The sequence below is a fragment of the Trichechus manatus genome, unplaced genomic scaffold, assembly GCF_000243295.1.
Source record: "Trichechus manatus latirostris isolate Lorelei unplaced genomic scaffold, TriManLat1.0 scaffold00001, whole genome shotgun sequence".
Taxonomy (NCBI): domain Eukaryota; kingdom Metazoa; phylum Chordata; class Mammalia; order Sirenia; family Trichechidae; genus Trichechus; species Trichechus manatus.
This window is the reverse complement of record NW_004443937.1, coordinates 15,969,147-15,983,975: the sequence shown is the minus strand read 5'-3', so window position 1 is coordinate 15,983,975 and position 14,829 is coordinate 15,969,147. Positions and strand designations below refer to the sequence as shown.

The window sequence follows — 14,829 nt, the reverse complement described above, 5'->3', positions numbered from 1 at the left end:
AGCGATATTGGTCTGTAATTTTCTTTTTTTGTGACGTCTTTGCCTGGTTTTGGTATCAGCGTTATGCTGGCTTCATAGAATGAATTTGGAAGTGCTGCTTCCTTTTCTATGCTCTGAAATAGCTTGAGTAGTACTGCTACAAGCTCTTCTGTAAATATTTTGTAGAATTCTCCAGTGAAGAAAAGGCTTCATTTTTTAGAGATGCATAGTGAAAGCTATAGATGAGACCCAGAGATGGGGATGGTAACAGAAAAGACACAACTGGCTGTGAGCCAGTAATGGCTGAAACTGGGTGGTGATGGGTACATGAAGGTCATTATATTATACTTTTGCATGTTTGAAATTTTGTATTAAAAAAAAAAAAACCATAAAGCAGCTCAGGGAGGGAGTCAGTACGACGGCACTGTGTAATGCCCTGCACCCCACAGGTGGTCATGAAGTGATGTGTGTATCTACTCATTCCTGGTACATGGCAGATGTCATTATAATTGGTAACTATGACCATGACTGAGATCCTGAGCAGGCCAGGGAGGTGTACCTTGGAGCCATTGAGGATGTAGTGCTTCTTATCTTCACTTAATGTGGCTCTGGTCCGGATAGATGCAGCATCACTTCCACTGCAGGGACAGAAACACGTAGGGGAGGGAGAATAAGGCTGGGCATAAATACGAATGATTTTGAGGGGCTGAAAATGAAGGTTTTAAATACTTTAATACAAGGGCTAGCAAACTTTTTAAATAAAAGGTCAGATAGTAAACATGGCTTTGCAGGCTATATAGAATGTCTGTCTCAACTACTCAGGGCTGCCACTGGAGCACGAAAGCAGCTGTAGGCAATTTGTAAACAAATGGATACACACCAATAAAATGTTATTTACCAAAAACAGGCAGCAGGCTGGATTTGGCTGACCTCTGCTTTAAGATATCAGGTAAAAGAAGTGGCAGTGAAAATAACCTTGGCTTAGGCTTAAACAGAGATGTGTGCTCAAAACGGACTCATCTCAGAATGGGCCACATAAACCAGAGACTTCATCAGCCTGAGACCAGAAGAACTAGATGGTGCCCGGCTACCATCAATGAATGTCCTGACAGGACACAACAGAGGGTCCCTGATGGAGCACTAGAAGGAAGCGGTGCAGAACTCAAATTCTAGTAAGAAAACCAGACTTAATGGTCTGACTGAGACTGGAGGCTCCCTGGAAAGCATGGCCCTCGGACTCACTATCAGCCCAGAACTAAATTTCCGAGGCCAACTCTTCAGACAGGGATTGGACTGGACTGTGGGACATAAAGTGATACTCGTGAAGAGTATGCCTCTTAGTCAAGTAGATACAAGAGATCAAGGGGAAGCTTCTGTCCAGAGGTGAGATGGGAAGGCAGAGAGAGTTAGGAGCTGGTTGAATGGTCATGGGGAATCAGGGACAGAAAGGAGGAGTGTGTTGTCGCAGAATGGGGTGAGCAATTAGGGTCTCATAACAATGTATGTATAAAAATTTTGTATGGGAGACTAATTTGAAATGTGAACTTCATTTAATTACAACAATAAAAACAAAAACAAAACGGGCTCATCTGAGCTCCTCACAATGATGAATTCAGGCACCTCAGGAGCGAGATGCTCAATCAGGTGGTGCGGAAGCTGAGGACGAAAGCAGAAGTGGAAAGGTCCCTCCAAATCTACAATACCAAAATTCTACCAGGATCAGGAGACAATCCTGAGAAGGTCTAAGTAGGCAAACACTTGGGTTTTTTAAATTACTTTTTAAATTAGCAACATGAGGTATCTAGAGCCAACTCATGTGCTGCCCTTACTAGTTGAGAAAGAGAAGCAAACTGCAGGACACCAGTTATGTTCCTAGTTTCCAGAAAAAACAAAAAACAAAAAAAACCCCACAATTCCCACATTAAACCAGCTACCAATAATAAATCCTCTGTGGATGACAGTTCCCAGTTATCCACATGAGGGGAATCAGAGTGGAGGGTAGTCCAAGTAATGGACTGGCCATCAGAAGTCCAGAGTCCTATCCACCCGTTTCTTCCTAGGTTTGTGACCTTGGGCTCCTCACACAACCTCGCAGAGCCTCAGTTCCTAATCTGTAAAACAGGGGCAATACTGCTCACCCTACATACTCTGAAAGTTGCTTTGAAGGCTGAGTGTATTATTGTACATCAAGGTGTGCTGCAAACCCCAAAAAATGTTATTTAATAGGTGCTGTCAGGTATGCAATCTCATTTGTTCAAGTCTTACTGGGACCAAAAAACAAGGTAAAGATAGACAAAAATGAAGAGAATTGTCAAAAAAACTGTTGAGTCTCAGAGAGAAAAAACAGAAGTCACCTACTTAACAAAACAATAGCCCCTTGTCCCAGGGAACCTTAAAAAGTACAAAGCTATTTTTATGTGACATTTCTAGCCAAGGGGCAGACCTCGCTGGCTCCGTAAGACAGAAGGCTGCAATGTGCTCCCCCGATGCCAATCTGGGCAAGTATTTGGTCTTCTGTTCCTCATTGCCTGCTATGATGATCCCCTAAACAAAACATACATAGACCAATTTCAGCTGTGGAGAGACAAGAAAATGTGAAATGTGCTTGCAAAACATTTTCCCTTCTGAAAAAAATATTGACTTCAAGTCAGAGAAAACCCTATGGGCTCAGAGCTGGCAGCCTCAGGTAAGAAAGGCGAGGTGGTGGGGAGCACAGAGAACCAGACTGCCAAGAAGACCACATAAGAGGGCATACACCAGGGCAGTGTGGGCCTGGAGGATCAGCAGAGTGCTGGAGTCAGAGAGAGCAGGATTTTCACTATACCGCCTCCATTTCCTGGCTACATGGCCTTAACGGTCCTTCTCTGAACCTCTGTCGCAGTATCTACAAACCAGGGAGAATCCTACCTATGGAAGGGTGGTCTGTACGATAAGATGAGAATACAAGAGAGTGCTAGAACCATACCTAGCATAAGGAAGGTGTTCAGTCAAGGTCAGGATTTTCTCACCCACCCTTCCCGGTCAGCACCCAGTGGATGGTCCACTCTTTTCACAAAATGACCGCATCCAGTACATGCATTCTCTGGGGTAAGGAAGTGAGCATGTTGCTCATTCAGTTATCATTAATGTCTACACTAAGCAGAAATAATCTGAGTAATGGGTATGTTACAAACAGCCATGACATCTCAAACAAGCCACTTACCCTCCCTGCCCTGGAATGCTCCAAGCCCAGTGGGATGAAGAAGACCCAGGGCCCCAAGTGACTCTAGAGCTCAGAGGGAAGCCCTGTTTCGAGGCTGAGGTGAAGGAAGTCTCTGTGGAGGCAGCGGTACCTGACCTGGACCTTGAAGGATGGATGGGTCAAAGGGGATGGGGCGAAGAGGATTCAGAGAATGGACAGTATGATCAAAGGGCTACATGTGGAAGCCATGTGAGCAGGGCCTGAAGGTTGTCTGGGGTGGCTGGAGAGAGGCGTGTGCACAAGTGAGGAGAGAGGGGGCTGCAGAGAGGGAACGCACGAGCAGGCTGGCCTCTCCTCCAGGGCACTATGATAACAAGCCCAATCACTTCCTTGTAAAAGTGAGCAAGACTCCTGCTCAACTGAAGACCTTCAGAAGGTATCAAACAGGAACCCCAGATACTTGACCTTGAGGCCTATAGACTGGTGTGCTGCCAGGGTCACGGTAATAGATGTGTCCAGGGCGATGATTTCCCCTAACCGTGCATACATGGTGTTGGAGAGGCCCAGGCCACCTAAAAAAAGAAACAGATCAGTTTTAATTATGGTCCAACCCAAAATCCCTCCCACAAGGCAAACAGCTTAACCATTTCTCTCTGATTATAATGTCAGTGCACTGCTAAGAAAACACACACACACACACACACACAACACAGAAAGTTACAAAGAAAACAAAAATCACCCGTAATAATCTTATCACTCAGAAACAGCACTTTGTGTACATCTTTTCATACTTTTTTTTTTAGGTATATAAGCATATATGGAAATATGTATTTCGATATAAAAAATACTTATACACACACTAAACCACTTATTACATTATGAATACCTTCTATCACAGATGTATTTCTTTTAAACAGAACAGCTACATTATACAGTATCCTATTCCCCAGTATCTAGTGTATCCTAGGACAGGATTTCTCAGCTTTGGCATGACTGACATTTTAGACCAGATAATTCTCTGTTGTGAGGGCTGTCCTGTGCATTGCAGGATGTTAAGCAGCATTTCTAGCCTCTACTCACTAGATGCCAGTAACACAGCCCTACCCCTGGTTGTGACAACCAAAAATGTCCCCAGACACTGCCAAATGCCTTCCCAGTGGGCAAAATCACCCCCAGATGAGAATCACTGTTCTAGAAGTAAAAAGACAAAAGACTAGAAGGAAAAAAAACCCACAAAAAACTCTACTGTACTTGAGTGTTTTGCATTTAATATTCACAATCCTTCCAGAGGTGGCAGGCTGGCTCAATGTCCATTTTACAGCTGACAACCTGAGGTCTAGGGTTATGTGGCCAGGAGTGGCAGAGCGGGGCCCTGAACTCAGGGGTTTGGGTACTAGTCCTAGAGCTGCTGCACTGCCCAACTTCAGGGGGTGCCATTCACACAGAACACAGAGTGCAGGTGTCCCCTGCAGCTGTCTCCCCTAAACTCTGTGACCCTTAACTGAAAACTTGAAGGTAGCTGCAGCAAAGGCTTGGAAGGCTGGAAGGAGTCTGAGAGAGGTGGGTGCAGGGTGAAAGCTACAGAGCCCAGAGCCACATTTTTATGACAAAAGGGTCTGAGAGCGAAAATAAAGGACGTGTGTGTGTTTGTGTGTATGACTGCATTCTGTCCCTTTGAAACATTTTTTACCCCCTCCCCAACTTCTTGCCTATGACTTAGTCCCCAAAGAACTTCAATGAACAACTCTAGATTAAGCAAAAGAGAGACAAGCTGTAGTGACTGGCCAAATCTAATGAGGCAGCATTAAACTGGGATCTTGGAGAGAAAGGTAAGACCTTTCACTTGGGGCCTTAAAGAATTGAGAGAATAGTCAAAAGGACAAAGGACCCTCCGTGAAGGGGCTCACACTGTCCATCTCCCTCCACCCCACACTGTGCTCCCTGAAGCTGACCTCTGCACAGCAGCTCCTCATGAAACTGGGGTGAGAAGCCAGGCCTGATGGGCCCTGAAGCCTGCGTGAGCCCTTACCATATTGTTCTCTCTCCAACAGACAGTGCTGTGCTAGCTGCTCTAGGAGCAATTCCTCTGCCTAAGAGAGCCAAAAGCTTTACAGCAGAGAAGACACTGATATCAGCCAATGCGGGTGTCTTAGTCATCTAGTGCTGCTATAACAGAAATAGCACAGGTGGATGGCTTTAACAAAGATAAATTTATTCTCTCACAGTCTAATAGGCTAGATGTCCAGATTCAGGGGTGTCAGCTCCAGAGGAAAGCTTTCTCTCTCTGTCAGCCATCTCATTAATTTTCCTCCAGACTAGGAGCTTCTCCGCACAGGGACGCCAGGTCCAAAGGACACACTCTGCTCCAGGCACTGCTGTCTTGGTGGTATGAGGTCCTCAACTCTCTGCTTGCTTCTCTTTCCTTTTACCTCTTGTAAGATAAAAGGTGGTACAGACCACACCCCAGGGAAACTCCCTTGACATGGGATCAGGGATGTGACCTGAGCAAGGGTGTCGCGTCCCACCCTAATCCTCTTTAACCACAGGCAGAGATTATGATTTATAACACACAGGAAAATCACAAAATGGAGGATAACCACACAATACTGGGAATCATGGCCTAACCAAGCTGACACATACTTTTGGGGGACACAATTCAATCCGTGACAGTAGCTCTGAGGTCAGTCACAGTCCCTTCACCACCCGCAGGAACCAGAGAGCATTAACCCCCTGCAGGGGGTGGTCCTCTTCCACCACAGGTGAAGCAAGCACAGAGCTCAACAGCTCTTCCATCCTGTGAGTCATTTCCTCAGTATACAGACACCAGTCAGCAATCCCGTATTTAGCCCACAACTGACTTTTTTATTAATTCTCCACAACTGACTTTTTTTTAAATTCCAGGAGATTTACAGCTAGACCTCACATACTGTATTCAAAGGCCACCTTTCCGCACATAACCCTGTTTTGGACAAAAAGAGTGCTTTCTTAAGATCCAAATCAGTTGGGTGTTGCTTTCTATACTTACCATATTCTTCTGGGACCTGCATTCCAAAAAGCCCCAAGCTCTTCAATTTCTCTAAAGTTTCTTTTGGAATTTCTCCCTCCTGGTCAATTTTTCGAGAGTCCACTGCCAAGAGGAAATACATTAACTAAGCAAAATATAGACTATGTTTATACAAACACAAGTAAACAGAACAGAGTATAGAGTATACAATCCCAGTATCAGAACCTTTTCAAAACTAGAAATTGTCTAGTCATAGTCATTCAACATATGTTCAATTTTACTTAATTAGCTGGGCAAGAACTGTATTTTTAAAAATTACCACTGCCAGGTAGTGCTCTGTTTTTTGATCTTGGTGCAAGTAACATGAATATATTCATTTTGTAAAACTGCAGCAAACATTTATGAGATGGAAATGTTTCTATAGGCATACTGAACTTGAAATTTAAAAAATTACCAGTACCTTCTACAATATTGGAGAATAAGTACTGTTCTCCCAGCATTGCTCTAAAACTAGGCTAGACAGCCACACTTTAGGCAATATCTGGGCCAAGATCTGCCTAGCTTTCAGAAGCTATGTTTTCTCTCACTATAGTCCACAGGTTCTGGGGACAATTTAGTCTAACACCAATATGCACATTCATTAGAGCAGAACTTCACAATCACTAGCAACAGGCTTACAACTGTACACTTTTGTATGAATCAAGTTAATTAAAGTGCTTTTCAAACTGCTAACAAATTTGACTTCATTACTATTCTAAAGTTTAAAAATCACCATAACCTACTCGTATGAATTTTTTATTACATGGCTCACTAACTTTATTGACATATATAGCTGACGTACAACAAATTGTACATATTTAAAGTATATAACGTGCTGAGTTCTGACATGTGTTCGCCTGTGAAGTCATTACCACAATCAAGAGAAAAAACATCTCCATTACAAACACAAGTTTCCTCATGCCTCTTTGTAAATCAATCCTTCCTTCCACCTCCATCCCCAGGCAACTACTAACCTGCTTCTTGTCAGTATACATTAGTCTTTTTGAGAATTTTATATAAAGGGAACCACACAACATATTTTGATGAAATGAGTTCCTTCGTGTTGCCTTTTGTCTTGGTTCTTTGGGAAAACAGCTCGAGAGATTTTTCCCCTAAGCCCTGAGGAGTTACCTTTGCCCTAGTTTTCTACACCAGAGGGTCTGTACTTCTGCCAGGTTGGTTGACATTTCCTGGGTAAGCAGTAAATAATTTGGTTTGATATATTTTGTCTGGTCCTGAGCTGCAGCCTGCCCTGTGATTGGTATGCACCTTGCAGGGATTGGTCAATAGACTATACAAATGAGGTGAGCTGTAGCCCAGCCATCCTACCATGCAAATGAAGTATCTGTGGCATACTGAGAGGGAAGTGGTCAGTTAGTGGCCTTGCTGGGAGAGGCCGTGCCTTGAAATTGGCAAGGAGTTCTATGTTTAAGCAGCCAGTCCCACAGAGGTTTGGAGACAGAAAGAAGCAAGAAGGGAAGCAGAAGGACAGAAGCAGAAGGAAGAAAGAAGAGAGAAGCAGAGAGAGAGAAGGCAAGCAACCTCCTAAAGAAGCAGTAATGCGGATCAAGGGCTGTGACACTGAAGACAGCGAGAAGTCCAGAAGGGGCCTAGCAGTAGAGCTGGTAGTGATAGGCCCAGAAGGGGCCCTGAGGCAGAGTTAGTGGTGACAGGCAGCAGGGTCAAGAAGAGCCTGTCCTGAGGGGGCTGAGAGGAAGCCTGTTTTGATTGAGAGAGAGACCTGCACGGCCAAGAGGAGCTGGCAAAGCTGTCCTGCACTGAAGAAGGGAGACTATGTGTGCACGCTTCCTGATCCTGATCCTGAGTTGCAGCCTGTTGACCGAGTTGTACCCTGTTCTTTAATAAACCACTTAACTGTAAGTGGTCTCTTGGTCTCTGACTTGTGTGTGGCCATTGCAATGGATTAAGGAACTCAGAAGTGCCGTGGCGGGGACAGCTGGTGTCAGAATTGGTAAAAGGTTAGAGAAGAGAAGTATGTCTGACATCCACCTCATAGGGATCAGACTTGGGCTGATCTTGATTTGCATTAACCCCCCTGAAGTTGGACAGATATTGTTGATACCAATGCTACTACTACTCCCACCATTTTACACATGCATTTTCTTTTTGGTCTGGCTTCTTTCACCTGGCATAATGGTATTGAAATTCGCCTATGTTGTTGCATGTATAAATAGTTAATTACTTTTTATTCTTCAATATTCAACTGTATGGCTGTGTCAAAATCATTTATCCACTCACCTCTTGATAAACATTTGAGTGGTTCTGAGTTCTTTGCATTTAGAAATAAAGCTTCTATGGAGATTCTTATTCAAGTGTTTGTGTGGATATATGTTTTCAGTTCTCTTGCATCTTACTTAGGAGTGGAATGATTGGGCTGTATGATAGATTAGGCAACTTTTAAGAAACCAGGACTAGGGGAGCCTTCTGCTTTCTGCCAAGATGAAATAACACGACTAGATTTATCATCCCACCTTAAAAAATTTTTAAAAACTAGAAAAAAATGTATGAAACACAGTTTACAAACACTGGATAACAGGCAGAACAGGACGATGATCTGGGGGTAGGGGGTGGGGCGGGCAATGAGATGAGCACTGTGTTTGCCTCAACTTACTGCCAGAAGCATTTCTAGGCTGTATGGCAGGAAGAGACACCCAGCTGGGGCCCAGCAGAGTAAGGGGAGGCCAAGGCAACTGGAGTTCACAGGGAAGAGCACGAAAGAGGACAGCACTGCAGAAAGCTAGCGGTGAAGAGGGTCCACCGACTCTTCAGCAGAGTACCTATCAGTGCATGTATGTGGGAAAACTACACAAGGCCAGGGAAAGAGCCACCCAAAAAGAGCAGACAGAAGAATTTCTGAAGCTCAAAAAGGCCCAGACTAGTTAGAATTCACAGCAGGCAGAGTGGAAAGCCTCATAGTATACATGGTATTGGGTACAGTACTCAGAAGGGTACTATGTCAGTAGTGGGGGAAAAAAATTAACCCTAGACTATGCATTCTCAACAGGGGCAATATTACCCTAAAGGAGTGAGGAACTGGTTCAAGGGGGTGGGGAGAGGATCTTACTCTTTTTATATATAAAGCATAGATATACACATAACACATAAAGAGATATACAGTGTATCTGTGGTATTAAAATTTCTTAACGGGGAGGTGACTAGAGAAAAAAGATGTCTCAAAAGGCTCCTGAGAGGGGAGGTAGTGGTGGATAATTAAAAAAAGGTTGAGAAAAACTGCCTTAGACTAAAGATGCCTGCTCTTGCCTTTATGACTTGGTTAAGGTGGTGTCTGCCAGGATTCTCCACATAAAATTATTTTCCCCTTTGTGATTAATAAATATTACGGGGAGCTACTGTGAGACTATGTAAACACCCTGTTTGTCCTCAAACTTTTACCCACTGACTTTAGCATCCATTGGTAAAACTTTACAATAATTTTTACTGTAATGTTTGCTTAATGGTAATTTTATTTTTCTACAATTCCTTCCGTATTTGCTAAGTGGAAGAGAAATCCACTTTAAATATAAAAACACAAATAGGTCAAAGTAAGAGGATGGAAAAAAATATACCATGCTAACACTAATCAAAAGAAAGCTGGAATGGCAATGTTAATACTAGACAAAGTAGATTTCTGAGCAAAGACTATTAATCAGAGATAAGGAGGTCAATTCATCATGAGGACATAAAAATCCTGATAAGGATTCATTTAGACACTTAATAACAGAATGCTGGAGGTGTTCACTGGTCTATGCCAAGAAATTTGGAAGACAGCTACCTGGCCAATTGACTGGAAGAGATATGTATTTGTGACCATTCCAAAGAAAGGTGATCCAATAGAATGCAGAAATTATTGAACAATATCATTAATATTGCACGCAAGTAAAATTCTGCTGAAGATAATTCAAGAACAGTTGCAGCAGTATATCGAGAGGGAACTGCCAAAAGTCAAGTCGGATTCAGAAGAGGATGTGGAATGAGGGATATCATTGCTGATGGCAGAGGGATCTTTGCCAAAAGCAGAGAATACCAGAAATATGTTTACCAGTCTTTTACTGACAATGCAAAGGCATTTGACTGCACAGATCATAATAAATTATGGATAACATTGCAAAGAATGGGAATTCTAGAACACTTAATAGTGCTTATGAGGAACCTGTACACAGACCAAGAGGCAGTCATTCGAACAAAACAAGGGGATACTGTGTGGTTTAAAGGCAGGAAAGGCGTGTATCAGGGTTGTATCATTTCATCTTTTACTCAATCTGTATGCTGAGCAAATAATCCAAGAAGCTGGACTATACGAAAAAGAACACAGCATCAAGATAGGAGGAAGACTCATTAACAACCTGCAAAATGCAGATGACACAACCTTGAGTGCTGAAAGCGAAGAGGACTTGAACCACTTACTGATGAAGATCAAAGGCTACAACCTTCAGTATGGATTATGCCTCGACAGGGAGTAAACAAAAATCCTCACAACTGGACCAGTAAGCAACATCATGATAAACGGAGAAAAGATTGAAGTGGTCAAAGATTTCATTTTACTTGGATCTATAATCAACACTCATGGAAGCAGCAGTCAAGAAATCAAATGATGTATTGCATTGGACAACTCTGCTGCAAACGATCTCTTTAAAGTGTTGAAAAGCAAAGATGTCACCTTGAGAACTAAGGTGCACCTGACCCAAGCCATGGCATTTTCAATTGCCTCATATGCATGTGAAAGCTGGACAATGAATACGGAAGACCAAAGAAGAATTGATGCCTTTGAATTATGGTGTTGGCAAAGAATCACCGAATATACCATGGACTGCCAGAAGAATGAACAAGTGTGTCTGGAAGAAGTACAGCCAGAGTGCTCCTTGGAAGCGAAGATGGTGAGACATTGTCTCATGTACTTTGGACATGTTATCAGGAGGGACCAGTCCCTGGAGAAGGACATCATGCTTGGTAAAGCAGAGTCAACAAAAAAGAGGAAGACCTTCAATATGATGGATTTATGGGCTTAAGCACAGCAATGATTATGAGGATGGCGCAGGACCAGGCAGTATTTAGTGCTGTTGTACACAGGGCTGCTATGAGTCGGCACCGACTCAATGGCACATAACAACAACAACAGAACTTCAAAATACATAAAGAAATTAATAGATAGGAAAAGAAAAATAGGCAAATACATATTTATAGTTGCAGATTTCAACACCTTTCTCTCAGTAATTCCTAGAACAATTAGACAGAAAATTATTAAGGATACAGAAGACCTGAACAACGCTATCAACCAACTGGTCCTAACTGACATTTTTTAAAAATAATTTATTTTTTGTTGCTGTTGAGAATATACGTGGCAAAAACATACACCAATTCAAGTTTCTACGTGCACAATTCAGTGACATTGATTACATTCTTCAAGTTGTGAAACCATTCTCACCCTCCTTTCCTGAGTTGTTCTTCTGCCATTAACATAAACTCACTGGGCCCTAAGGTTCCTATCTGACCTTTTGTGTTTCTGTTGTCAATTTGATCCCATTTAGCTAGATCTTAAAAGAGCATAATGCCCAATGCAGAGAATCTTTACTAGTTAAGCTAAACTGTTACTTGGCTTTAAGAAGACTTCAGGGTATGTACCCTAATAAAAGTGACACAAACAGACATATGCACACCTATGTTCATTGCAGCACTATTCACAACAGCAAAAAGATGGAAACAATCTAAGTGCCCATCAACAGATGAATGGATAAGTAAAATGTGGTGCATACGTACAATGGAATACTACTCAGTGATGAAGAAAAATGAGTTCCCAAAACATCTTGGAACGTGGATGAACCTGGAGGACATTATACTGAGCAAAATAAGTCAATCATAAAAAAAAAAAACAAATATTGTACGTTCTTACTTTTATGAAATGACATGAACAGGTAAACACAGAGAAGCTAATGTTCATTAGTACTTTACCAGGGATTGGGGGGAGAGGGGAATTCACTCTCTAGATAGTAGACCTTTGTTATTTTTGCTGACAGGAACAGTAACATCGAACAAGGGTGAAGTGCATGCAAGAAAAAATGACCTGCTGATAATTGCTATGGCATACATAATTTTGAAACAACCAAAAAATATATGTGTGGGTATATATGTATGTATGTATGGAAGCATATATGTGTACAGGTGTGTATAAATGCATGTATATATAGCTGTATGCATATGTATACGCATCTACGTGACTGTATGCACATATATTCCTATATATAAAGTAAAACACATAGGGGCACAGTTATGGATAATTCCTAGACATAACCAAATACCTCACGGGATTAGTTTTCTAGGTTTGAAGGATTTGGACCACAGTCTTCTGAGACATCTCAGTCAATTGGCATAATATAATTCATAAAGTTATGTTCTACATCCTAGTTTGGTGAATAGTGTCTGGGGTCTTAAAAGCTTGTGAACAGACATCTAAGATACAGCTATTGGTCTCTACTCGTCCAGAGCAAAAGAGAAAGAAGCAAATCAAAGACTCAAAGAAGAAACTAGTCTGTAGGACAGTCTACATGAACCATGGATTCATCTACCCTGAGACCAGAAGAACTAGATGGTGCCTGGCTAGCACTACCGCCCATTCTGATCAGGGCTGCAATAGATGGTCCCTGATAGAATGGGAGAAAAATGTGGAACAGAACCTCAAATTCCTAAAAAAAGAAAACAAAACAAAAAACAAAACCAGACTTACTGGACTGGTTGAGACTGGAGGATTCCCTGAAGACTACTGCCCTTGAACCAAAACCCCTGAGGTTACCTTTTAGCTAAGTTAACAGACTGGCTTACAAAATAGTGACTATTACCTGTAAGTACAGTGCTCCTTTAAAAAATCACCTATATGAGGGACTTCCGGCAACATGGCGCTCTAGGCAAGAAGCACCACGCCATCACCCACAGCAAAGATCTGAAAAACTAAGCCAAACAGAGAAAACAGCAATCCTGAAACCCTAAACATCAAATGAAGAGATAAAGAACTCAGCCAAGCATCAAATGGAATAAGAAACTGACCGAGAACAGAGAGCGAGGAGACATACATGGAGAGGTCCCCTATCAGCTAACACAGCACAGATCCACCATCTTGGACTCCTATCAGAGACCAGCAAATAGCGGGTACAAGAAAGCAGCTTCATGGAGCTTCCAGCAGGAGACAGAACAACCAGTAACTAGCAATATACGCTTTCCCACCCCCTACCCTTCTTCACCCCCACTCGGCCTCCTCTGCTTCCCATGGCCACAGTCTCTTGGCTGGGAAGCACCAGCTGCTTGGATTCCACCTGCCCACACCATTTGTTGGCTGCTGGTGTTGCTTTTTTCCACTTCTTTAGATTTCTTCCTTACCTCTCACCACCTCCCCTCCTTTTGCTCAAATACCTGGCTCTGTGCGCCGTCTTTGCTTCTTCCTGAGGGGCTGTGGAGCTCCACTCAAGTGTGGAACTGCGTCCCAGGCCATGCTGCCACGGTGGTGGGATCCCGGGGCTTTTGTTTGTTTGTTTGTTTTGAATTGTTTGTTTGTTTTCTTTTTCTTTTCTCGAGTTGGGAGCCTGTTCTGGCCGGGCAGTGCCGCATGGCTTGGGACCTACACCCTCAACTTGTGCAGACGCACAGAGGGATCCCTGAGCGCATTTCTTTTGTCGTAGTTTTTTTTTTCTTCTGTTTTTTGGGGAGGTTTTTGTGTTCTTTTTTTAAAATTTGTTTTCTTTTCTCTCTTTTTCTCTTTCTTCATTACTCAGTTTCTCATCTCTCTATACCTTCCTTCTCTTCCTGTCCTCTGAATACCTGACGCTTAATGACACCTCTACACCTCCTAGCCAGGCTGCACTTCAACACCTGGGAACAACTTCCCCAGACCTCATAGTCACACCAGTGGGATCCCTAGGAGCTTTGCTGTTCTTTTTTCTTTCTAATTTTTATTTATTCATTCTTTTCTTTTTTTTTATTTCTTCCCCTTTTTGTTTTTCTCCATTTCATAGTCTCTCATCTCTCCACTCCAACAGCAAGCTCCCCAGCACTCTTTTTTGTTTGTATGTTTTTGGCTCCTGTTCCTCTCTCCTCTCTCCCATACCATCTTAGCTCCACACATCACAATCTCCCCCCTCCATCCTGCCTACCTGCACTGTGCGCTTAACATCACACCACCAAGGAGCACAGGCACAGCCTACTGGAACCTGCCCTGCACTGATTGCCAACCCGCCCTGGTGGCTGTAGTAAGTGCCACAAACAACCCATCCCAGCAACTCCTCTTCAGCTAGACCCGCCCTGCTGTACCATATCTGAGCGACTGACCCTGCCAACTGGAGAAGGAGGTGAAAAGTATCGTGCCCACAGACGAGCAAACAACAAAAAACACACAGCCCGCCTGCTAAGACATAGCCAAAAAATAATACTTAAAAAAAGGAGGAAACAAACAAATCTACAATCAGTAAATGAGAAAAATAACTACTGAATGCCCCGAAGACAGCAGACAATATCAAAACATTTACAAAAACAGGACAGGATGTTCCAGTAGGCATCCAAAAGAAAACATCAGACTACCTTCCAGTAGAAGAAAAGGCACTAGAACTACCTGATAGGAAATTCA

General features: G+C 42.9%; 1 protein-coding gene across 1 annotated transcript in view; it reads right to left on the bottom strand.

Annotated features, from left to right (window-relative positions):
- Positions 1 to 14,829, bottom strand: part of ACAD9 (acyl-CoA dehydrogenase family member 9) — a 94,336-nt gene that overhangs the window by 23,596 nt on the left and 55,911 nt on the right. Inside the window, exons 3-6 of the mRNA XM_004368379.2 lie at positions 6,186 to 6,287; positions 3,626 to 3,732; positions 2,423 to 2,523; positions 539 to 617 (exon numbers count right to left, since the gene is read on the bottom strand). Coding sequence (XP_004368436.1) covers positions 539 to 617; positions 2,423 to 2,523; positions 3,626 to 3,732; positions 6,186 to 6,287 — 389 coding nt within the window. The remainder of the gene's footprint in view (positions 1 to 538; positions 618 to 2,422; positions 2,524 to 3,625; positions 3,733 to 6,185; positions 6,288 to 14,829) is intronic.